The sequence below is a fragment of the Xenopus laevis genome, chromosome 5L (assembly GCF_017654675.1).
Source record: "Xenopus laevis strain J_2021 chromosome 5L, Xenopus_laevis_v10.1, whole genome shotgun sequence".
NCBI classification, from domain to species: Eukaryota; Metazoa; Chordata; class Amphibia; order Anura; family Pipidae; genus Xenopus; species Xenopus laevis.
Genome location: NC_054379.1, coordinates 15,363,494 through 15,387,980, shown reverse-complemented (window position 1 = coordinate 15,387,980; position 24,487 = coordinate 15,363,494). Strand labels below are relative to the sequence as shown.

General features: G+C 38.3%; 2 protein-coding genes across 6 annotated transcripts in view; both read left to right on the top strand.

Annotated features, from left to right (window-relative positions):
* Positions 1-1,578: 1,578 nt before the first annotated feature.
* bpnt1.L (3'(2'), 5'-bisphosphate nucleotidase 1) lies at positions 1,579-17,961 on the top strand. The gene is given in 12 exon segments (NM_001093642.1): positions 1,579-1,643; positions 3,944-4,071; positions 5,032-5,136; positions 6,380-6,487; positions 9,943-9,991; positions 10,718-10,809; positions 11,352-11,549; positions 13,896-14,001; positions 15,611-16,281; positions 16,666-16,979; positions 17,178-17,393; positions 17,426-17,961. Coding segments are annotated over 8 exon segments (927 nt in total). The 5' UTR covers positions 1,579-1,643; positions 3,944-3,951; the 3' UTR covers positions 15,760-16,281; positions 16,666-16,979; positions 17,178-17,393; positions 17,426-17,961.
* Positions 17,962-22,310: 4,349 nt separating this feature from the next.
* Positions 22,311-24,487, top strand: part of eprs1.L (glutamyl-prolyl-tRNA synthetase 1 L homeolog) — a 52,631-nt gene continuing 50,454 nt past the window's right edge. For all 5 annotated transcript variants that reach the window (XM_018261575.1, XM_018261573.1, XM_041562032.1 and 2 more), the window contains exon 1: positions 22,311-22,515. In XM_018261575.1, coding sequence (XP_018117064.1) covers positions 22,326-22,515 — 190 coding nt within the window. In that variant the 5' untranslated portion in view covers positions 22,311-22,325. The remainder of the gene's footprint in view (positions 22,516-24,487) is intronic.

Genomic DNA, 24,487 nt, shown 5'->3' with positions numbered 1-24,487 from the left:
CAGTCATACTGACCAGAACATCATTAAGTTACCTCAGGCCCAGCCTGCAGATACTGGCAAATACCTGAGGCTATATACTATTGGATTGTTGTGGAGCTGTTTGGGCCTCTGTGTACTTGAACGCCAGGGCCTATTTTGAATGCAAGTCTAGACATGTACTGTACCCTCAGTCAGACTGACCAGAAGATCATTTAGTTACTTCAGGACCCTCAGTCCTCAGTCGGGGGGGGGGGGGTTTGCAGCAAGTTTGCACGCGCCTGCGTCCAATTCTGGGCTCGCCGGCGTCAAATTTGATGCCGGCACGCCTCGTTTTTGTGCACTGGGCTCGGTGGCCCAGTGCGGGAGTGTCCGCGCCCCAGCGGTTGGGGATCCCTGTTCTATAAAATAGTAAAAGTTAATATAAAGGTGAACCATCCCTTTAAAATATATCCAACTTTTTGGAATCTCATATACCCCCCCTTTTTTGACACACACTCATTCCATACAATTATGCTTAAGTGAAAAATCTGAGCTTGTACTGATAATATATACTGTATATATATATATATATAATACACAAAAGCCATGAATATCTTGTAAATTATATCCTTATAAACGGTGAGTAGTGATGTCATCAGTTATAAACGGTGAGTATTGATGTAATTTCTGTCCCATGACTCACTAAAATTTGTGTATTATAATTAATAAAGTACCCCCAGTTGTAAAATATAAGGATATTAGAAGTTACCTCGGAGTTCCATGACCTGTATAAAAACACTCGGCCTTCGGCCTCGTGTTTTTATATGGTCATGAAACTCCTCGGTAACTTATAATATCCTTATATTTTACAAGAGGGTGTACTTTATTCACTATATATATATATATATATATATATATATATATATATATATATATATATATATATATATAAAATATATATATATATAGTGAAGAAAGTACCCCCTCTTGTAAAATATAAGGATATTACAAGTCACCGAGGAGTTTCATGACCATATAAAAACACGAGGCCGAAGGCCGAGTGTTTTTATATGGGTCATGGAACTCCGAGGTAACTTCTAATATCCTCATATTTTACAACTGGGGGTATGTTATTTATTATAAAACACAAATTTCAGAGACATGTGACAGAAATGACATCAGAACTCACCGTTTATAACTGATGACATCAGAAGTCACCATTTATAAGGATATAATTTACGCGATATTCATAGCTTTTGTGTAAGTATATGTGTGTGTGTGTGTATTTCTTCCCAGAGATTGAAAGAAAATAATTGATATTTGTATTTCTAAGCATAAAAACAAGTGCATGTCAAAAACCAGGTGAATTTCCCCTTTAAAGCAAGTTTCAGTGTGGACAAGCCCTCAAGAGCTTACGAGTTAAGGTGAATGGGGAGCACAGATATGTGCAGAATAAATAAACATTACAGATGAGATAGAGACCGGTGTTACAGAGGTTGGCATGTAACCGGTTGAAGCAAATCTTACAAACACGATCGTTCTAGGACCCAGGAGAATCCTGGCAGAACAAGGAAGTGGCTGCATTCCTGCAAGCAGATTGGACAATGAGGCAGTGGGAGAGTTCCTAACCATGCTCTGTGGCCCTTTGCACTTACTGAGATCAACTTGGAGCAGCCAGCGAGCAGGTAAGTGCTCTCCTTCTCATCCTGACACTAAGAGGGAACTCAGGGGGTTTACTGGCATTGTAGTATGGCAGGGGATTAAGGGGGATCTTTGAAACCCAGAAAACCCAAAATTGACTGAGTGTACCCAGATTATTGCTGCATGGGGAAGTATGGTAATAGCATTTACACATGTGTAATAAGGGTGACTTTACAAGTGGATTATTCATGTAGCTCCTCTTATAAGGCTGTGAATATACGGAGTGCTACACACACTCAAATTATACTCAAATAAACTCATTTATTGCTTCATCAAAAGTATCATTGTTTCTGGGGGAGGGGGATACACCCTCCATACACCCTCCATACACCCTCCCTTCACCAGGATTAAAAATGCAGTGTATACACATGATTTAAAGCCAGTACACGTGAGTATCCCGACTAAGGGAGAAAACGTTGATTCTTTTGATGAAGCAATAAATGGGGTAAGGTCCCCAATTGCATAATTTGAGTGTGTGTAGCTCCATATAGTCACAGATGTCCACGGACAAAGCCAGGTCAATGGATAGCCAGCACCACCAGTGTAGTTCTTGAAATAATAGATGTGAGCAGGGTTGGACTAGGGCATCAGGGGCCCACCAGGGCTGCTGCTTCAGGGTTCTCAAACCCCCCAGGCCCCCCAACCCAGCGGCGAAGATATCTTAGGGGACCCCGCGCAGCAACCCCCCTCTAAGCCTACATTTTTTTCCTGCTCGTGGCGCCAACCGGGGGCCAGAAGGGTGTTCAGGGAGCAGCACTAATAGTGGGGGCTGGCGGGGCCCTGACGATTTTTTTCCCAATGTCCCGCCGGCCCAGTCCGACCCTGGGTGTGTGGTGGGTCTATTACATAGCTCCTCTTATAAGACCATAGAATGTGGTTTAACATGCTGGGAGTTGCAGCTCAGACAGAGATGGAGGGCTACATGCTATACACATTTGCTGTGAATAGCGCTATAATGATTGTAAGCCTATTTTCATTGAGACATTTTTAGATTTACGCAAACCTATTATGGGTCTGTATGGTTCATGAAACACACCTCTCCTTTCTATTGTTCACATTCGCTCAGTCTGTGTGACTCAGTGTTCTTATTTAGTAGTGCAAAGGTTATGGGAGCCAGTGAGTGCACAGAGAAACTAAATGACCCTTAAAGGTGTTGTTGACCTTTAAAATAACTTTTAGTATGATGTAGAAAGTGAAATTCTGAGACAATTTGCAATGTGTTTTTATTTTTTAATTGTGGTTGTTGTTATTTAGCTTTTTATTCAGCAGTTCTCCAGTTTGCAGTTTCAGCCATCTTGTTGTTAGGGTCCAAGTTACCCTAGCAACCATGCATTGGTTTGAATAAGAGAATGGAATATGAATAGGAAAGGGTCCGAATAGAAAGAGGAGTAATTAAAAGTAGGAATAATAAATGTGTAGCCTTACATCGTGTTTGTTTGCTTGAAAGAGCCAGAAGAAGAAGAAGGCAAGTAATTCAAAAACTATATAAAAAAAAAAAAGAAAAAATGAAGGCCAATTGAAAAGTTGCTTAGAATAAATAATATAACATACTTAAAATTACGTTAAAGGTGAACCATCCCTTTAATATGAATATATGTGTATAACCGTTATTAGAGTACTATGCAGGTCAATAACAGTTAATAAAGTCTGGTGTAGTGAGTGTACTTAATATAATAATATAAAGTGCTATATTTACATATACGGTAACTGAATTGGGTAAAGATTTCTGGGTGCACAGTTGCTGAACAGAGAGTTCACTCCACAGTGCTTCCCCAAAACATGTAACATTTATAGTTTAAGAACAAAGCTGGAACTGAGCAGTAATTTAGCTGAATTAGCATCTTGACATGTTAATTATTATATATGGGTTCTGTGTTTATTCATATGTATTCTTGGATACCTTTCATTTGTGAGGATGCCCAAGACTGCAGGCCAGGTAGTTTTGACAACTGTAGGAACTATATGTTTTTTGCTTTTGGATTGGGGACAACTGTATACAAATATAGACACCCAACAAATGTTTGTATGAGAAAAAACAGCCTGAAATCTGTACCTGCATCTGTTGCTTGTGGTAGTTCATTTGCATCTGCAAAACTACTATTGTGACAAAAAGGCTTGAGAATGAATTAACCCTAAGGCCCATTAAAAACTCTTTCCTACATTTTCCTTATAACCGAAGAAGAGAGTTATACTGAGAAATGAGAAATAAGGCAGGTCCCCATAGTGCATAACCAAATGTATTATTCATAAGGATTAAATTGCTGCTAACACTATTCTCTTTCAGCATTCATCATGGCCTCCTCTCCCGCTTTACTGATGAAGTTGGTGGCATCTGCCTATTCCGTAGCAGAGAAAGCTGGGACGATAGTTAGGGACGTGATGAGTGCCGGAGATCTGGGTATAGTAGAGAAGGTACGCTTCTTTTTCATTGTGTTTTGCAAAGCCCAGCAAGATCTTGAGCTGTATTAAAAGGGGCTTAGATTTGCAGGAGGAGAAGAAAATCATTTACAGAGTGCTGATAAGGCCCCATCTTTACCAGCATACAACGTACCTGAACCTGTTGTACAGGCAGATACATTAGCTTCATGAAAAGTTTGGATACCTTTTCTGACAAAATTAGAAAATACAGGTCTGCTGAAATTAGATCAGTTGAAACTTAGATCAAGTTGATCTAACTAGTCTGATTGGGGTCAGAAAGAGAGAGGCTTCGGGCTTTCACAATTATGATATACTGTATAATAAGGGCATCGATATGTCATGGAAAGTACCAAATATGTAAGGAGGATATGGATATGAGTTCTTACCTGTATCTAATCTTTTCAGAAAGAACTTGCTTTGGTAAGAAATCCTATATGCATCTGTACATCCAACATTAAGGCCCACTTTAGGGCCTTTCTCAAGGATCAAAATGCGCCAAAATGTTGGATTTACAGATGCATATAATAAAAGTATTATACCGGTATATTATTATATTATATAGATTATTTATCACAAATTGGAATGCGGGTCCATGTGAAGATTTCTATATGACTTTTTGTCCCTGCACCCACGGCTGTTTAACTGGTCTGGATTTGAGTGTGGCTGCTTGCTATTGAATATATATATATATATATATATATATATATATATATATATATATATATATATATATATATATATATATATATATATCTCTATATATATCTATATCTATATATCTATATATATCTATATATATATATATATATATATATCTCTTTAAAAGTTGACTTTAACTGCAATGCAAAAGCAATGCAATTCTAGATGGACCCAGGGTGTACAAACAACAATGCAATGATAGCTACTGTCACATAAGAAAGATATATACTTGTCATGATATTTATTTGTCCTTAGACAGGAGCAAATGACTTGCAGACTGCAGCTGATCGCCTGGTGCAACAGAGTATATGTGCCTCCCTCGCAAAGAAATTCCCCAAATTGACCATCATCGGAGAGGAGGTGAGTTGCCCTCACATGTCATATACTTTTGACCTTGTTTACACTGGCTACTCTAGATTGCTTTATGTTATTTCATTTGTGGCAGTTCATAGCGGAGCTTATTTACCATACCACTTTCTCCACACCAGAACTACAGCAGAGTCTCCAACGTTAGCCAGTGAGCCATAGCATGAGATGTCATCAAATGCCCCTATATGAAATATTTTTTCATAACTCTATATTTATAAGAGTTTTGCATTAAATAAACGAAATTGAAAATAGTAAAGAAAGCAAAAAAAACGTAGAAAATTAAAGCAATAAAATAACAACGCTAAATAAAATTGTATTTAGATCACTATCCTATTATGTATAATTCAATTGCTATGGCGCGTTGGAGAAAAAGTCATTCCTTGGTGACCATATAGCTTGTATGGAGGTCAATAATCTGAGAAGCCATTTGTTAAGCTTCAGTTCAGAGGGTTGATGTAGGACAGCATCACCAGGCATGAAGATTGTCTCCACTATTTGAACAGCCTCTAAAGCATGTTGGTGGAAAGATCAGATTAATGGCAGGTTTACGAACAGGAGTAAAGCTGGCCATAGACGTGCAGATATACCTACAATATCGGACGAACGATCGGACTTCCCAATCTTCCAGTAGTAAAAGAACAGATCAGACAATGTTCTGTCTTGTTCTGCAATCGTAAGAATGTTATGTCCGACAAAAGCTGGTGACAGTCTCCCACTGAGATCGGCAGATCGGCAATACATGCAGAGATATTATCGGTAGCTGACAGAAATTTTCTAACCTGTCTGATTGACTGAACAACCGACATGGCACGAAAAATGTCGGGACACTCCCCACGCCGTCCAAAAATCGTAAGAAACAAATAATCGTATCAGCATGTCTATGGCCAGCTCAAGATATCAACGAAACATCACTTTATATGCTGTTTCTTTGTATTCTACATCAGGGGAGAGTTTATTGATAGATACCCCTATTTTTGTCCAGATTTCAAGTGAGATTGGTAAACCTGACTCGGCTTTATACTGTATATAATATTTTAAAGAAAGTGCATTTGTTGCCCTAGTATCATTGTATATTCAATCATCTTTATAGCATCTGTTCTAGCCTTAGTTTCTGTTTTGTCTATAGCATGTATTCTATCCTATCTTTATACTGTATGTTAGGAAATTTGTAGGTCGTTGCTTTTTGGAAGCCAAAACGGACAGTTTTCCTAAATGTTTCTATGCCCTCTGGTAGGATCTGCCCTCTGAGGAAGTGGAAGATAACTTGCTTGCATTGGGGCAATCTGAGGAAATTCTCAAGCACTCCTGCCCCTCTCAGTACAGTGGCATCAAAGAAGAAGAGGTATGTAAAACACTGCTGTGTCATGGGCAGTTACTCTTAAAGACATACTGACACCAGAAATTAAACTCCTTTTTTACATCTATCATAATATTGCCTTTGAAAGCTACTTTGTACAATGTGTTTACATTACCTGTCTGATGCCCCATGTTCCTGTATGAGGGGGCTGCCATATTTATGCAGCCGAAGTCCATTAGCATTGGAAACTGACAGGCTGAGATGGGACAGTCAGGTTGGCAAAACAGTCAGCTTTAGAAACTTCAATTAATTTAACTTAAATTAATTTAAAATATAGTTTTTTTGTGTTAGTATCACTTTAAATCCTGTTACTAATTTTCTGAATTTTTTTTGAACTGTACTTTTTTAAGAGGAACCCGAGTTCTCCATTATATCACATTTGCAGTGGCTATCTCTCCTGCTCTTATCAATTGCTTAAATAACACTTACAGCCAATAAATCATATCTGACACTGTTATCGATAATTAGCCATTGAAACTGCAGCAAAGTTCAGTTACTTTCTGTAAATGATAAGTTTCAAAAAAATCGCTGTATACCTCAAAGTGATTTGAGGAGGGAAAAAACAGAAAAGTAATATAGTGTAGTATTTTATAATATATGAAAACCACCATATAAGTGTTCAAATACTCATATGTGTCCCATAAACTTGTTATAGTGAACAGTGGGTTAATTACAGCAGACAAGTGATCCGTAGAAAGATGGGGTGGAACCTGTCCACCTAAAATCCTAGTGTTTCTGGTGGTATATTATAGTCGCAAGAAAGCCTGTAAAACAGAGCTTATCACAGCGTGAATTCCGTTCCCAAGTTAATTCTTCCTTTTCCCCTTTCTCCTTTATGGGCAATAAGAAGGCAGCATGTGTAGAAACATAATTATAATTTTAATAGTAAGTAAAAGTTTACACTCACAAGCATGGAATATTCCTTCGCATAAAATCCATTTTAAAATCAAATCCTGCTGGCAGCTTCACAGTCTCTCCTGCGCATCCAGCGTGTCTGTTCAGCGTTTGCCTGGATCCACTGCGCTTGCCCCAGCTTCACATTCCGTGTGCTTCTACACCTGCTACGTCACTACTGACGCGTTTCGCCGTTCAGGCTTCTTCCAAGAGCTTACTTACCGGATACATGAGAGGGATACAAATCTACCACATTTATAATTATTAAGTAGCTGCTGAATGCCTAGTGTTATCCAACATCTCAATTAAAACTGGAGCTTGATTTACCCTTTTTAAAAGCAACACAGAGTTGCAAAAATGATGTATTTATAGCAAAACATTCATAACTACTGATGGGGACATGTAGGCAGCTATTTTCTTAAAGGGGTTGTTCACCTATAAATTAACTTTTAATATGATGTAGAGAGCGATATTTTGAGGAAATCTGCAATTTTTTCTTTAATTTTGTATTATTTGTGGTTTTTATATTCAGCAGCTCTCCAGTTTGCAATTTTAGCAATCTGATTGCTAAGGTCCAATTTACCCTAGCAACCAAGCACTGACTTGAATGAGAGACAGGGTTATTAAAAAAAAGAGGTCCTGCATAGAAAAATGAGTAATAAAAAGTAGCAATAACAATACATTTGTAGCCTTAAAGAGTATTTGTTTTTTTTAGATGACCCCCATTTGAAAGCTGGAAATTGTCAGAAGAAGAAGACAATTTAAAAACTATAAAAAATAAATAATGAAGACCAAATGGAAAGTTGAATAAGATTAGCTGTTCTATAACATACTGAAAGTTAACCACCCCTTTAATATTTTTTGGGAGTTCCGTGACTAGGGTCAAAACTACAAAGGAAACAAAGTCTGTGATTGCTGGGGACCCAGGCAGTATATGGGGGGGGGGGTTATGAAAATATGTCATTCTAAAGTTTAGGTGGGCCCTTTAAAGGATTAGTAACAAAAAAAAATGTTTTCAAAAATTTGTTTCTACTTAACGAAAAAAAAACACCAAGGAAGTTTCAATTTGCAAAGTCTTCATTAAGAAATTACTTACCGATTCTCTGCTTACGCTCCTCTTCAGAAACGGCGACAGGGCGACGATCCATCATGCGGCGCTCGATTTCTCCTCCCTGGCTATCTCCTATAGAAGCCAGGGAGGAGAAATCGAGCACCGCACCATGGATCATTGCCCTGTCGCCATTTCTGAAGAGGCGCCAAGCAGAGAACCGGTAAGTAATTTCTTAATAAAGACTTTGCGAATTGAAAGTTAAAACTGCCTTGGTGTTTTTTTTTTCATTAAGTATGGTAGAAACTATTTTTTTTTTTAATATGCATATTCGGATTCAGTTCGGTATTCGGCCGAATCTTTCGCAAAGGATTCGGGGGTTGGCAGAATCCAAAATAGTGGATTCGGTGCATCCCTAGTATTTATATGACGTAAGTGGCATTTAATGTTTAACAGTCATTTGGTTCTTTTAAGAAAATGCTGTGTTTTGCCAAATGCATGACTAAAAATTAACCGTCTTCGTGCACTGCATTCTGTAGCCTAGTTATAGATTTAATGACATTTAAACTCTGTTCCTTGAAAGATGATTTTTGCGTTGTATGGCTGCTCACTTCTCTGCCCTGAATCCTTATTGCTGTATTTTTCCATTTAAAAGGGTTGTTCACCTTCAAATGAACTTTAAGTATGATGTAGAGAGTGATATTCTGAGACAATTTGCAATTATTGTCAATTTTTAATAATTGTGGTTTTTGAGTTATTTTTTTTCAGAAGCTGTTTTGCTGTTTCAGCAATCTGGTTGCTAGGGTCCAAATTACCCTAGCGACCATGCATTGGTTTGAATAAGAGACTGGAATATTAATAGGAGAGGCCTGAATAGAAAGATTAGTAATAAAAAGTAGCAATAACAATACATGTGTAGCTTTACAGAGCTTTTGTTTTTTATATGGGGTCATTGACCACCTTTTGAATCCTGGAAAGAGTCAGAAGAAAGAAAATAATTTAAAAAACTATAAAAATCAATGCCTATTGAAAAGTTGCTTAGAATTAGCCATTCTATAACATACTTAAAAAAAACTTAAAGGCGAACCATCCATTTAAGTATATGGACTGATTTTGGAGGTGTTCCAAAACATCCCATTGTAACCATGCAGATTACACATTATTGATTAGCCTATCTAATCACTAATTTTGATTCTGGGTGCAATTCACGTATTTTGTGGCACCACGGTAAATAGCAAAGTCCATGTTAGTACGTCAGTAAATATAGATTTTACTATATGCAGGTACTAGTGATCGATGGGATCCTTTTATCAGCAGGCGTTGTTTATCATGTGCTTTATTCGATTATTTAGGTGCAGTAGATCAATATGCATTAATCTTGCTGAACAACGCTCCATAAAACTGACTGCAAGGCAGTGTAATTCCAGTGATAATAATACTCTTAATTACAGAGAACAGTATTTATAATAAACTGTAAATGTCTTCTTTCTTTCTTCAGATTGTGGTGTGGGTGGACCCTCTGGATGGAACAAAAGAATACACAGAAGGTCGGTTTATTCTGCATTACTTTGAACCACACGGTGCGCCTTCTTCAGATCCGACGCAATAAAAGGAAGCAGATGCGACGAGACAGATACGCCTAATATAATGTACAGTAAGTGATAGGAATGTCAGACCTACAAGCTGCTTGCATCCAACACAACACGACTGTCGGATCCGAATGGCGTACATTGCGTCTTCATCCGACAGTCGTATCAGATGCACGCAGCTTGTACTGTAGGTCCGACATTCCTTTAACTAACATTATATTCGGCAAATCTGTCTCTTCGCATCCGCTTCCTCTCATCGCTTCGGATCTGAAGAAGGCACACCTTGCGGTTCAGCCCTAATAGGGGGCCGTGTCTGATTTGTGTCCCATTTGTTTATATGGATTTTGCTGTGACCACAAAATTCATATAAACAAATACAGCATTACAGTCCTACAGCATTTGTGTAGGACTGGCCAGACCAGGGATGACTTTGACGTAGTTGGCCATCTTAAATATATTGCAATATACGGATAAACAATCCCTGTTTTGTTTAAAGGGTAAGACATTTTTTAGTAGCTTAAGGAAAAAAATGTCCTTAAAGTGGTTGTTCAACTTTAAATGAACTTGTGTAGCGTTATTGGCAGGGCAAGGTGAATTTGGTTGCACAAGCATGGGTTTGTGCCAGATTATTGACTAAATACAATATAATTGATTAAGCATTCTCCTTATTTCATTTTTGAATAGGTTTGCTGGACCATGTGACTGTGCTGATTGGAATTGCATATGAAGGAAAGGCCATTGCTGGGGTAATAAACCAGCCATATTATAACTATCAGGTAAGGACAGGTCCAGTATACTGTAAACTGGTTCAGCCTGCAGAGCTTTATCTTTTAGTCAAGTAGCCAATGGATCTATAGGTATGGGACCTGTTATCCAGAATGCTCAGGTATTCTGGATAACGGATCTTTCTGTAATTTGGATCTTCACACCCTGGGGGTTATTTATCAAGCTCCGAATATCCGAACCTCAAATAATTGGTAGTAGTCGGAGCAAAAAAAAACCCTATGAATTATTCGAGATTCTTATGGTCTAAAAACTCTGAATCCAAAACCCCCGCATGTAAACGATCTTGAGGTCCTGTATAAGTCAATGGGGAAGGTTCCAATGTCTGCACTGATGTCTGTACCGATATCCGATGATTTTGGGGGCTTTGGAGCAAAATACTCTGAAAAAATCATCGTTTTTGTGGAGAACTCTGAACAATTCGGTGCATCCCTAATTTTTATATATTATATTTTTATATAAAAGCTTGTATCTTTTTCCCTATAATTAATCCTTCTATTTCCATTAATCTTTATGACCAAACTTGCTCCTTTAGGCTGGTAACAATGCAGTGCTTGGAAGAACAATCTGGGGAGTTCTGGGAATCGGTGCCTTTGGCTTTGAGCTGAAAGAAGTTCCTGCTGGGCAGCATATCATCACCACCACTCGCTCTCACAGCAGCAAACTGGTGAATGACTGTATCGCTGCCGTCAACCCTGATAAGGTGGTTCGAGTGGGTGGAGCAGGAAATAAGGTGGGTTTAGAAGAATCCATTGTGTATAATACACAAGGTTATGATACAAATAGGTCTTCCTTACTGGAAAAAGGTTTCACATTATATTATGCTTCATGCAGCTCTTGCTACACTCTAGACCAGGGTCCCCAACCTTTTTTTTACCCTTGAGAAACATATAGCTGTAAAAAGAGTTGGGGAGCACCACAAGCATACAAAATGTTCCTGGTTGGTGCAAAATAAGTGCTGGGATTGGCTATTTGGTAGCTCCTATGTGGACTGGCAGCCTACAGGAGACTCTGTTTGGCTATAAACCTGGTTTTATGCAACCAAAACTTGTCTCCAAGCCTGAAATTCAAAAATAAGCACCTGCTTTGAGGTCACTCGAAACAACATCCAAAGCATTGATGAGCAACATGTTGCTTGCAAGCCACTGGTTGGGGACCACTGCTATAGACTTTTACTTTCCTTTATCATACAATTGTCCATATTAGGGGGCAGATTTATCAAGAGTCAAATTGAAAAATTCGAATTCAAATTTTTTATTTCCAAAACTATCAAATTCGACTAGGGAATTGTTAAAATTCTATTTGAGATTTTTTAAAAATTCTAATTTGATTTTCGAGATTTATCATACTCTGGCCCTTTAAGAACTCAAATTCGACTGTTCGCTACCTAAAACCTGCCGAATTGCTGTTTTTGTCAATGGTGTTTGCACCCTTCCTGACATTCATGGATTTTTTTTTCGAATCGGATTATTCGATTCGTGTTTTTGGATCAATCCTATTCACTCGAGTAATTTGCATGTAAAAATCAATAACAATTTAATAATAAAAAACAAATAAATCAATTTCAATTGGTTGAATTTCGAGTTCATGGGAGTTTTTTTTTTTTTTAAAATGAATGAATTTGAAATTCGACCTTTGATAAATGTGCCTCTAGGAGTTAGTGATAAGTTAAGTTCAGTTTTAAGATAGACTTGTCCCTGTGTAGTAAGTTTCAGGGCAGGGAACAGGCTGTTGATGGGGCACATGACCCAATACATACATTCAGGGGCAGATTTATTAAAGGTTGAGTTGTTTATATTCACACAAAAAATTGAGTTTTCAAGGGTATTTTTGAGTCAAAAATCGATTTTTCTGGTTAGAAAAAAACTAAAATTTTTTGGAGATTTATTATACCATGACCCTGGAAATAACTGAAATCAGAAAATACACCAGCTAAAACCTGTCAAGGTCATGTCGGAGTCAATGGCAGATGTCCCTTGCACCATTTGAAGATGTTTGTAGCCTTCATGGTGTTCCAGTTTTCTGTACCAGCCCAAGGCAACCACAGGCCTTTAGCAGTAAAGATCTGTGTCTCCAAAGATGCCCCAGTAGCTCCCCATCTTCTTTTCTGCTGATTCACTGCACATGCTCTGTGCTGCTGTCACTTACTGAGCTTAGGAACCCACTCACAATATACAGTACACATTGAATAGAAATGTCACAATATAAGGCTGATTAGTAATTAATACACATAATTACTACATGGCAGCACAGAAACCAGTGCAATTAGCATCAGAATTTAATAATCTGCAAACCTGTAGCATCATCTTATATTACAGGGGAAGCTCATTTTCTGCTGGATAATTAGTGACGAGCCCTAAGCTTAGCTTCTCAACAGCCAATCAGAGCCCACTGAGCATGTGAGTGTCACAGACACTTTCCAAGATGGTGACCCCCTGTGACAAGTTTGAAGTCCTGGATCATTGCTGCTATTGACAAGCTGAAACTTTAGGCTGGTGCAATAAGTTCACTATATAAAATGTTATTTTTGGCCATATTCATTTTTAGAGTTTAGATCTCCTTTATATGTGGACACCATGGGCATATTTATTAAAGAGTGAAGTTAGGGATCTCCACAATCTGCTACAGTGAAATTCCGCCACTCTCCATTCATTTCTATGGGATTTTTCAATGGGTGAAAGTGAAAGTTCATCCTTTGATAAATACGCCTTTCAAAATCACAAAGAAACGAATGGAGAGTGGCGAGATTTCATTCTAATGGATTGTGGATCTAATGGATCTCTAACTTCACTCTTTTGACCCAATGTTCCCTTGTAATTACTGTGGATTTCGGTAGTACAATCCCTATTGTTGGGAATTGATGTTGAGAACCATACTTTAAAAATGTACAAAAATGAACAAAGGGATAGTTCCCCTTTAATCACCCGGTTGGGGAAGAGAGATGCTTCTCTTTTTCCCAAGCTCTCGTGCACTTGCTGAAACATCCTCTGCTGAATAACAAAGGCCTAATTGAAGCAGCTTTAGAATGTAAGTAAGTGTAAGTAACCATACTGACTATTTCAGTGTCTCTCTCCATCAGGTCATACAACTTATTGAGGGACAAGCATCTGCCTATGTGTTTGCAAGTCCCGGCTGTAAGAAATGGGACACCTGTGCTCCAGAGGCGATTCTGCATGCGGTAGGAGGTGAGTATGCATAACCTTTTCTCTATTACGGATAGCCGCTTTCTATACTTAAAGGTATACTGCATTTCAAAGCACATCAGTTAACAGTGATGCTCCAGCAAAATACTGCACTGAATCTGTTTCTCAAAAGAGCAAACAGATTTTTTTATATTTAATTTTGAAATCTGACATGGGGCTAGACATATTGTCAATTTCCCAGCTGCTCTCAGTCTTGTGACTTGTGCTCTGATAAACTTCAGTCACTCTTTACTGCTGTACTGCAAGTTGGAGTGATATCAACCCTCTTCCTTTCCCCCCCAGCAGCCTAACAACAGACAATGGGAAGGTAGCCAGATAGCATCTCCCTAACACAAGATAACAGCTCCCTGGTAGATCTGAGAACAACACTCAATAGTAAAATCCAGGTCCCACTGCGACACATTCAGTTACATTGAGTAGGAGAAACAATAGCCTGCCAGAAAGCAGTTCCATCCTAAAGTGCTGGCTCTTTCTGAAATCACATGAGCAGGCAAAATGACCTGAGATGCACCTACACACCAATATTACAACTAGAAAAAAATACCCATGGAGGCAGAGAGCTCAAAGCAGTTGTGTATCCATGTTTGCCACCCATATATTTCAAGGTCAATATACAGAGAAGAAATTCAGTGTTCGGACCAATAAGAAGCTTGTTTTTGTTTTACTGTCACTTTGTAAACTTCACACTATGTCCATCATTCAATATTCATTAAAGGTGTTGTTCCCCTTTAAATTAAAGGGTGGTTCACCTTTAAGCTACATTTTAGTGTGTTATAGAATGGCAAATTCTAAGTAATTTTTCAACTGGCCTTCTGACTGTTTCTAGCTTTCAAATGGGGGGTCACTGACCCCATCTAAAAACGCCTGCTTCGTAAGGATACAAGTTATTACCACTTTTTATTACTCCTCTTTCTGTTTAGGCCCTACCCTATTCATATTCCAGTCTCATATTCAAATCAATGCATGGCTGCAAGGGTAATTTGGACCCTAGCAACCAGATTGCTGAAATTGCAAACTGGAGAGCTTCTTTAATAAAAAGCGAAATAACTCAAAAACCACAAGTAATAAAAATAAATTGCAAATTGGCTCCGAATATAACCCTCTACACTATATTAAAAGTTAGTTTAAAGCTGAACAACCCCTTTAACATTTAGTATGATGTAGAGAGTGATATTCTGAGACAATTGGTTTTCAATTTTTATTATGTGTGGTTTTCGAATAAATTAGCAGCTCTCCAGTTTACTGTTTCAGACTCTGGTTGATAGGGTCCACATTACCCTAGCAACCATGCACTCATTTGAATAAGAGACTGGAATATGAATAGGAGAGGATAATAATAAATAGTAGCAATAACAACATTTGTAGCCTTACAGAGTGTTTGTTTTTAGATGGGATCAGTGACCCCCATTTTGAAAGCTTAAAAGTATCAGAAGAAGGCAAATAATTCAAAAACTGTAAATAATGAAGACCAATTGAAAAGTTGCTTAGCATTAGCCATACTATACCATACTAAAAGTTAGCGTAAAGGTGAACCACCCCTTTAATACGACTGTATTTCTTGTCTAACATGTCATTATGTTATTATTTCCAGGCCAGCTCACTGATATTCATGGAAACCAATTCCAATACCATAAGGATGTGAAGCACATGAACTCAGCCGGGGTGCTTGCTGCTCTGCGAAATTTTGACTATTACTTCTCCCGTGTACCTGATTCTGTGAAACAAGCTCTGGTGCCTTAAATGCAAAGACTTCTGGGAGGGTATTCGGTAAATGCTAAAGCCAGGCTTCCCTTGTTAACTCTACAGGAGCCAAAAAGGATGTTTGCGTTGGTCTATAGTGAATATATTCCCTTTCCCCCTAGGGGTGGTTTACCTTCAGGTTAACTTTTAGTATGTTATAGAATGTCCAATTCTAAGCAAATTTTCAAGTGGTCTTCATTATTTTTTTTATTTTTTTTTACAGTTTTTGAATTATTTGACTTCCTCTCCTGACTGTTTCCAGCTTTCAAAAGGGGGTCACTGACCCCATCTAAAAACAAATGCTCTGTAAATCTACGCATTTATTGATATCGCTACTTTTTATTACTCCTCTTTCTGTTTTCCGACCCTCTCCTATTAATATTCCACATTCTCATTTAAATCAATGCATGGTTGCTAGGGTAATTTGGGCCCTAGCAACCAGATTGCTGACACTGCAAACTGGAATGCTGCTGAGTAATAACCAATTGCAAATAGACTCAGAATATCACTCTCTACATCATACTAAGGGGCACATTTAGTTCGAGTGAAGGATTAGAATAAAAAATACTTTGAATTTTGAATAGGCTACTTCGACCTTCGACTACGACTTTGAATCGAACGATTCGAACTAAAAATCGTTCGACTATTCGACCATTCGATAGTCGAAGTACTATCTCTTTAAAAAAAACTTCGACCACCTACTTCGCCACCTAAAACCTACTGAGCACCCATAGGTCCCCATAGGCTTTCTAGGCAATTTGGGAACGATTTTTCTTACGATCGTTTGAATGAAAGAGTTGCGGTAAATCCTTCAACTTCGATATTCGAAGTCGAAGGATTTTACTTCGACGGCCGAATATCGAGGGTTAATTAACCCTCGATATTCGACCAATAGTAAATGTGCCCCTAAAAGTTAACACAAAGGTGAACAACCCCTTTAACCATTTTTTTGTAGAAGGGGCTGCTATTTAGAAGATGTTGCAGCCTATCCTGGTATGAAATATTATACATAGAATTATTTGTTTATAATGAATATAGAATCAAATGGCAGAACTATTCATGCTAGAGAGATCTAGGCTACTAAAAATAGCACCTTTCAGTTATACTAAGGTTTCTGAGGAAAGTATATTACAATATTATGACTTTACATACATCAATAGACTCTTAGGCTATAGCTCTAAATGGGGGATTTTTACTTCCATAAATACTAAGGTAATCTAAGCAGTTGGTCTTCAAAAAACTCCCATCACCTCAAAATTCGACCTTTGATAAATCTGCCCCTAAACATGTGCGGTTTCAGGTCCAGAGTGATTGCAACAAAAGTGCATGCTTAGGGGGGGTTATTTTCTACAATCCAAATGTATCTCATAATAGTAGGGATGCACCGAATCCACTATTTTGGATTCGGTCTAACCCCCTAATTTGCATATGCAAATTAGGGGTGGGAAGGCGAAAACATTTTTTACTTCCTTGTTTTGTGTCACACGATTTCCCTCTTTTCTCCTAATTTGCATATGCAAATTCGGATACGGTTCGGCCGTACAGAAGGACTGCTGAAAAAGGCCGAATACTGAACCGAATCCTGGATTCAGTGCATCCCTACATAATAGTAATAAAAAAAAAAGTTCAACCAAACTTTGATTTTAGCTTATTTAATAATAAAAATACTTGATTTAATCGGATCGTGAAAAAATTTATAAAATCTAGCAAAAACTTGAATCACTCGATTTTTTTTTACAGTTGTTTTTCCCCCGAAAAGGTCGGATTTTTGGGCTAAACCCATCGAAGACCATGATAACTTCAATTTGTGATAGGTGCCTCTCCCATTGACTTATACAGGACCTTGACTGGTGTGAGATGGCGGATTTTCAGATTCTGGCTTTTTGCAGCATCAGGGTATAATAAATTTTGAAAAATTTGAGGGTTTTCCTGGGAAAATGTGAGTTTTGCCCCTAAAAGCCCAACCAGATAAAATTAGAGGTTTAATAAATAACACCTGAGGAGGCACATTTATAAAAGGTTGATATTCGAATTTGAGTTTTTTTTTAAACTCTTTTAAATTCAAATATACTTGAAATCCGATTGGTGGGTTATTTGATAAAAAAAACAAAACGAATATCTAAAACTCGCACTAAATTTAGTGAATCGAATTCGAATGGAATACGACTAAACTTGATTTGAGTTTTTTTCTCCAAAAAAAAACTTGAACGTCCAAATTGGTCCCTGGATCTCTCCCACTGACTTATACGTGAACTTTTCAGGTTTTAGGTTTGCGAATAGTCGAATTCGAGTTCTTAAAGGGCCAGAGTATGATAATTTCGAAATTCGAATTGAAACTTGAATGGCATATAAAGAATTTGTTAACCCCTTTCAGACTGTTGCACATGCACATCTCAGAAATGGTGCAAACTTCCATTAACACTAATGAGTGCGCATATATATATATATATATATATATATATATATATATATATATATATATATATATATATATATATATATATATATATATATATATATATATATAATAATTCACAATATCTTAGAGTCTGCTGAGTTATGGAAGATGTTACAACGATACCTGTTACATCACTGATGGAGGATAAACCTGTTTTGACATTCCTTTAAGCAAAAAGACATTCATGTGCTGAGTCAGCAGCCTATGTCGCTATTGTATGACCAGCTTAGTTATGTTTGTGTAATTGTTTGGATATACAAATTTGTATGCGTCACACAATCAAACATTCCCTCTAGCTGCCATGTGATGTTTTAATTATTATCTTTTGATTGATTCATGATTAGACAAAAATAAAACGTCTGTGTCCATCCAATGAAACTGCCTGTTATTTTTATATTGCAAAAAAAAATGCTGATGTTTTCTTATGGGTTCAGACTATGAGCCAACAGGATGTTCCATAAAAGGGTTTCCCCTTCTATTCCTAATGTGGGACCAACATATTCTTTGTCTCCACATTCATGAAATGATTCACAAAATGCAAAGCCTTGGAAGCCTTGTGTGCAGAAGAGATTCTATGTTCTAGGTATATCTACCCAATGTCCATTAGACGTCTTAGTAAAGCATTTGTATTTCTTTATATGTAGAGCACCACAAGTGAGGCATGGAATAGTGCCTGAAACCCGCTGTGACCTGTGGGTTGACTACCAGTCTGGGTTGAAATGTGTCCAAGCACGCCCTTTGGTTACAGAGTTCTTGCACAGAAGTAGCATACAGAGTGAGAAGACATAGGTATGGGTTGGGTGTGGGTCCTACAATGGCAATGTTTTGCGGGTTAGGGTTGGGTGCAGGTTCAGGTTTTGTGGGTTCAGTTTTTCCTGACTCTCACATCTAGCATGGAATGCTTTACAGGGCATATACAATCTCTGAGATTAAAACACACACACACCATGGGGCAGATTTATCAAGGGTCAAAGTGAATTCGAGGGAATTTTCGAAGTAAAAAAATTCAAAATTCAAGGTAATTTTTTGCATAATTCGACCATCGAATAAGCTACTACGACTTTGACTTCGATTCGAAGTAAAAATACTTTGATTATTCGACCATTCAATAATCTAAGTACTGTCTCTTTAAAAAAACTTCGACTTTAATACTTCGCCAAATTAAACCTGCTATGTTAGCATATGGGGACCTTCTAGACGAGCATTTTTCTAAGTTTTTTTGAAGTCGAAGAAAAATCGTTTGAGCGATTGAGCGAAATGGCCAAATTCGATGTAAAAAGACTTTGACTTTGATATTCGAAGTCGAAGTATTCCAGTTCGATGGTAGAATTTCGAAGCTTTTTCTACTTCGAAATTTGACCCTTGATAAACTATGGTTTGAATGGTTAATTTGAATTTGGTCAAAACTCACAAATTCTTATCTAAAATTCAAATTCACACTGGTTCTAATTCCACTATTCTCCACCTAAAACCTGCCGAGTTCCTGTAGAAGTCAATGGCAGAGGCCCCTTGAACTATTTACTAGTAGTGATGAGCCACATTTTTGCCAAGTTTCACTTCGAAAATGATGCCCCATAGACTCCAATGGGAGAAAAAAAAAAATGTTGCGCGGAAAAAAAAAACATTTGACCTGCAAAAGTTTTTTTCGGCAGAAAACTCAATGTGAATTTGATTAGAGTTTTCGGTCAGGAATATTAGATTGAATTTTAGACATTTAAATGTTTTCATAAATAACATACCATTTCAATTGTGAGTAAAATCTAATTTATCATTATTTTAAAATCTGTGTTTTAAAGTTCAGGCTCAAGAGACAATTGCCTAATCATCAGAACAAAATTTGAGATGTGCCAAATGGTAGCAAAAAGACTGTCCAGAATTGTTTTTCGATGACAAATGTGCAGTCGGAGTAGGCAATATTAATTAACTAACATAAATGACAAGCTAAAAACTACTCTTATAGTAACGCTGTAAAAGCTGCTATGGCGGAGCTCATCCTGGTGTGCAGGAAGTGCTGATCACATAGGCACGAAACGCGTAGGTTTTTTAATAGCGCACCCACTGTGAATATGATTCTGCACTGTGCGACACACAATAAAGCTGAATTGATATTATAACCAGCGTTTTCTCTTTGGATCGGTCAGCTCTGAAAGAGAGCATTATTTTATGTAAAAAATACTCTTCAAAGTGTTAATGTACATTATGGGGCAGATTTATTACGGATCAAATTGGAAATGCTAATTTTCTAATTTTTTTTGGTCAAAACAAACTAATTCGAATTGGGAATAATCAAAACTTGATTAAAATTTCAAGATTGATCAACCCTTTACCATGGGGAAATTCTAATTTACCGTGGGACTATTTGCCACCTAAAACCTGCCGAGTTCATGTATATAAGTCAGTGGGAGAGGTCCAGTGACCCATTTGAAGATGTTACTAGCCTTCCTGACATTCAAGTTTTTTTCTGAGAAAAAGCTCTATTCGAGTTTAGTTGATTTAGAATCAAATTTGATTCAAGTTTTCCAGTCGGTACGTTCATTCGAGTTTTTAGATATTCGATTTTATTCTTAAATAACCTCCCAATTGAATTCCGAGTGTAATCAAATTTATTAGAGTTAAAAAAAACTCACATGAACTAGGGTTGCCACCTGGCTGGTATTTTATTGGCCTTGTCGGTAAAAATATAGCTTGATGCCTATGTTATTTATAGGGCAAACCCATAAAAATATAGGAAGGCCGGTATTTTTTCCAGAAAAGGTGGCAACCCTTAGGGGCATATTTGTCAAAATTCGAATTCAAAAAGAACAACCGAAGTGAAGTTGAAGGTTTTTTTGGGTTGAAGAGGTCCGTATTTGAATCGTACGATCGAAGGAATAGCGCATTCGATCAAATTGGATTAGAAGTTTTTGCCACAGAAGTCCACCAATTGACTCCAAATAGGTTCTAGGAGGTCCCCCATAGGCTAAAACAGCACTTCGGCAGGTTTTAGATGGCGAATGGTAGAAATTGAAGTTTTAAAGAGACAGCACGGGGCATATTTATCAAGGAACGAATTTCAAAGTTAAAAATTCGAATTTGAGTATTCGATCGAAATAAAATCGTACGATTGAACGATTTAATCCTTTGAATCGAACGATTCGAAGGATCTTACAAAAAAAAAAAAACAAAAAAAAACTGACTTCTCAAAACTTGGCCAAAAGCCTCCACCAATTGACTCCAAATAGGTTCTAGGAGGTCCCCCATAAGCTAAACAGCAATTCGGCTGGTTTAAGATGGCAAAGTGTCGAAGTTGAAGTTTTTTAAAACGACAGTACTTTCGAATCAAATTTTGGTCAAGTCGAAGTACCCAAAAATTACTTCGAAATTCGAAGTTTTTTACTCTGAAAAATCACTTCGACCTTTGATAAATCTGCCCCTACATAATAAATTTCGATATTCGAATTTTGAAGTTTTTTTTCAAATTCAAATCTAGTTTGGACTATTCCCTAGTGGAAGTACACAAGAAATAGCTTGGAATTCGAAGTTTTTAACTTCGAAAATTCAGCATGACTTTTGATAAATCTGCCCCTAAAGGTGGCCATAGACTCAAAGATCCGCTCGTTTGGCGACATCGCCAAACAAGCGGATCTTTCCCCGATATGCTACTAACGGCATGGCTATATCGGGGGTAATTCGAACATTCGGCCGTATTGCCGAACGATCGAATTACGATGCGCCAAGGGGCTCCGACGGGTCGGTCGGTTAAAAATCAAACCTTCCCGATCGATATCGTGTGGCCAGATATCGATCGGGAAGACCCGTCGGAAGCCCCCATACACGGGCAGATAAGCTGTCAAATTGGTCCAAACGACCGATATCGGCAGCTTTATCTGCCCGTGTATGGCCACCTTAAGTGACGGTGAATCTGTCCCATATTGCTTCATGGGACAATTTGCAGTTATTTTTATGACTTTTTTTCACTGCACATATTGAGCTATTTTTGGGCTACTTTTACAGTGCCTCTTGGCTAGTTTTCGGCTGGTTTTGTAGCCGACTTTGGCAGGTTTAGAAAATAGGACCTGGCAACCCTGTTCATAGCTGTTTCGGTTCTACTAAGGTGCCAGTAATCAAAATGTCTCCTGGCCTTTCCAGCCCGGAAGTGATGTCGCTGTCAGGGCGGTGCTGGCGCATGTGTGAGCCGGAAGCGGGCTGTGCTCTGTCTCATTCAGACAGGAGCTTCGTGGCAGCTGCTGGGATCTGCATTAGCATCGCAGGCAGTATGGCGCTAACCTTGACCGTGTCGAGCTCCAGCCCTCCTCTGGGTAATGGCCGCCTTATCACTTCCGCATGCTTGTGTGTATGTGTATACGTGTGTGTGTGTTTGTGCACCTTGCAGTGCTGCTGGCTGGGGGGATAGGCTTCTTCCTGGGACATGTGGCAGCCCTGCTCATGAGAAGTCATTTGCTATTATTAGTGCTGGGCTTGTAATCCCTCACGCACATTCCCTGGGATGCCTTGTATTGCTCTCACAGCCACATATTCCTGCCTGCAACTCCTCTTATTGCCACTGTATAATGACCAGAGCCATTTGCACAGAGTTGCATCATACTGACTCTTCTTCCAGCTCTTTAGACTCTGTGCTGCTCCCAGTCGCTTACAATTAGCCTCATGCTGCATATTGGCTCCCGCATTCCTCATTTTCATTTTATTTTGCTCATCTTGATTATTCTACACAAACCTATAGGCTTCCTGTGTGGATCAACAGCTGTTGTTGAACTTCACCCCTCTGTGGCCCATTGAAGCCTTTGACTGTCACAGGACTCTGGAGATGCTGTACACTGAGAAGCTTCTATCCCATGCAAGCATAATGCTTAGAGGGAACTCAGTGGCTGTCATGGGATGCTGGGAGTTGTAGTCATGCGAAGAGTTTCCACATTAAATAGATTATTTACCTTTAAATTAGCTTTTTAGAATGATGTAGAGTGATATTCAGAGAGAATTTGGTTTTCATTTTTTATTATTTGTGGTTTTTGAGTTATTTAGCTCATTATTCAGCAGCTCTCCAGTTTGCAATACAGCAGTCTAGTTGTGAAGGGACAGATTCCCCTAGCAACCATTTATTGATTTGAATAAGAGACCAGAATATGAATAGGAGAGATGACAGATAAGATTCTTTATTTGTCACATGCATAGTCATACAGGTACAACATGCAGTCAGATGCATTCTGATCCACTTCTTTGGCATAATTAAAACATACTAGTTAAATACTACAACGAAGTACAAAAGGATTACCATAAAAATAAGAATTCTAAGAAGTATAGCAGCAGAGCAGATGTAGTGCAAGATGAACCATGTTATTTACATAAGCGAGTGACGGTTGTATAAAAAATATAGTAGTATTAAAACAGCAGTGCAATATATGACAGTATAAAAAATGTGTTAAATGATGAGTAATAAAAAATAGCAATAACAATAAATGTGTAGCCTTACGGAGCATTTGTGACCCCCCCAGGGGAAGAAGGCACGGAATCCAAAAATTATTAAAAAGAAAAAGCTTCATTTAAAGGTGAACCACCCCTTTAAAGGAGAAGTTCACTTTCAAGGAATTGCCCCTGTTTTTACTGCTCCCGACTCCTTGTTGCATCACCCCCTTGTCCAGGAAAATACCGGAAAACTTAAAGACCAGTAACATCAACATTTTTTTTTTTTTTAAAAAAAATCAGTAGTATACCACGAAAAAAACCCCACCAAGACAAATTAGACTTTAAAATCGCTCAGACTTTATCAAGAAATAACTTACCGAAACTCCAATTGCGCTCCTCTTTAGAAAAGGCGATCCGACGGATCGTCACTGTGTCGCCTTTTCTGAAGAGGAGTGCAAGCGGAGTTTCGGTAAGCTATTTCTGTGCGATTTTAACGTTTAATTAGTCTTGGTGTTGTTTTTTTCGTGGTATACTAATGAATTTTTAAAAATATTTTTTTGATGTTAAGGCTTACTTTAAGCCTTTAAAGGGGAAGGGAACATAGTTGGCGCAAAAACCCTCCCCCCTCCCGTGTGTTGCCCACCCTCCCTCCTCCCTCCTGGCCTACCCTTCCCGCTGGGCAAATGCCCCTAACTTGTTACCCTTCTGCGCAGGTCCAGTCCAGGGAGTTCACAGACGACATCTTCTTCCACGCGATCTTCTTCCTGCTTTGACCGGCGCATGCGCAGTAGGATAATTTCGCTGGTACGATCTACTGCGCATGCAACAAAAGTACATCGTGACTTTTGGCGCATGCGCAGTAGATCCGTA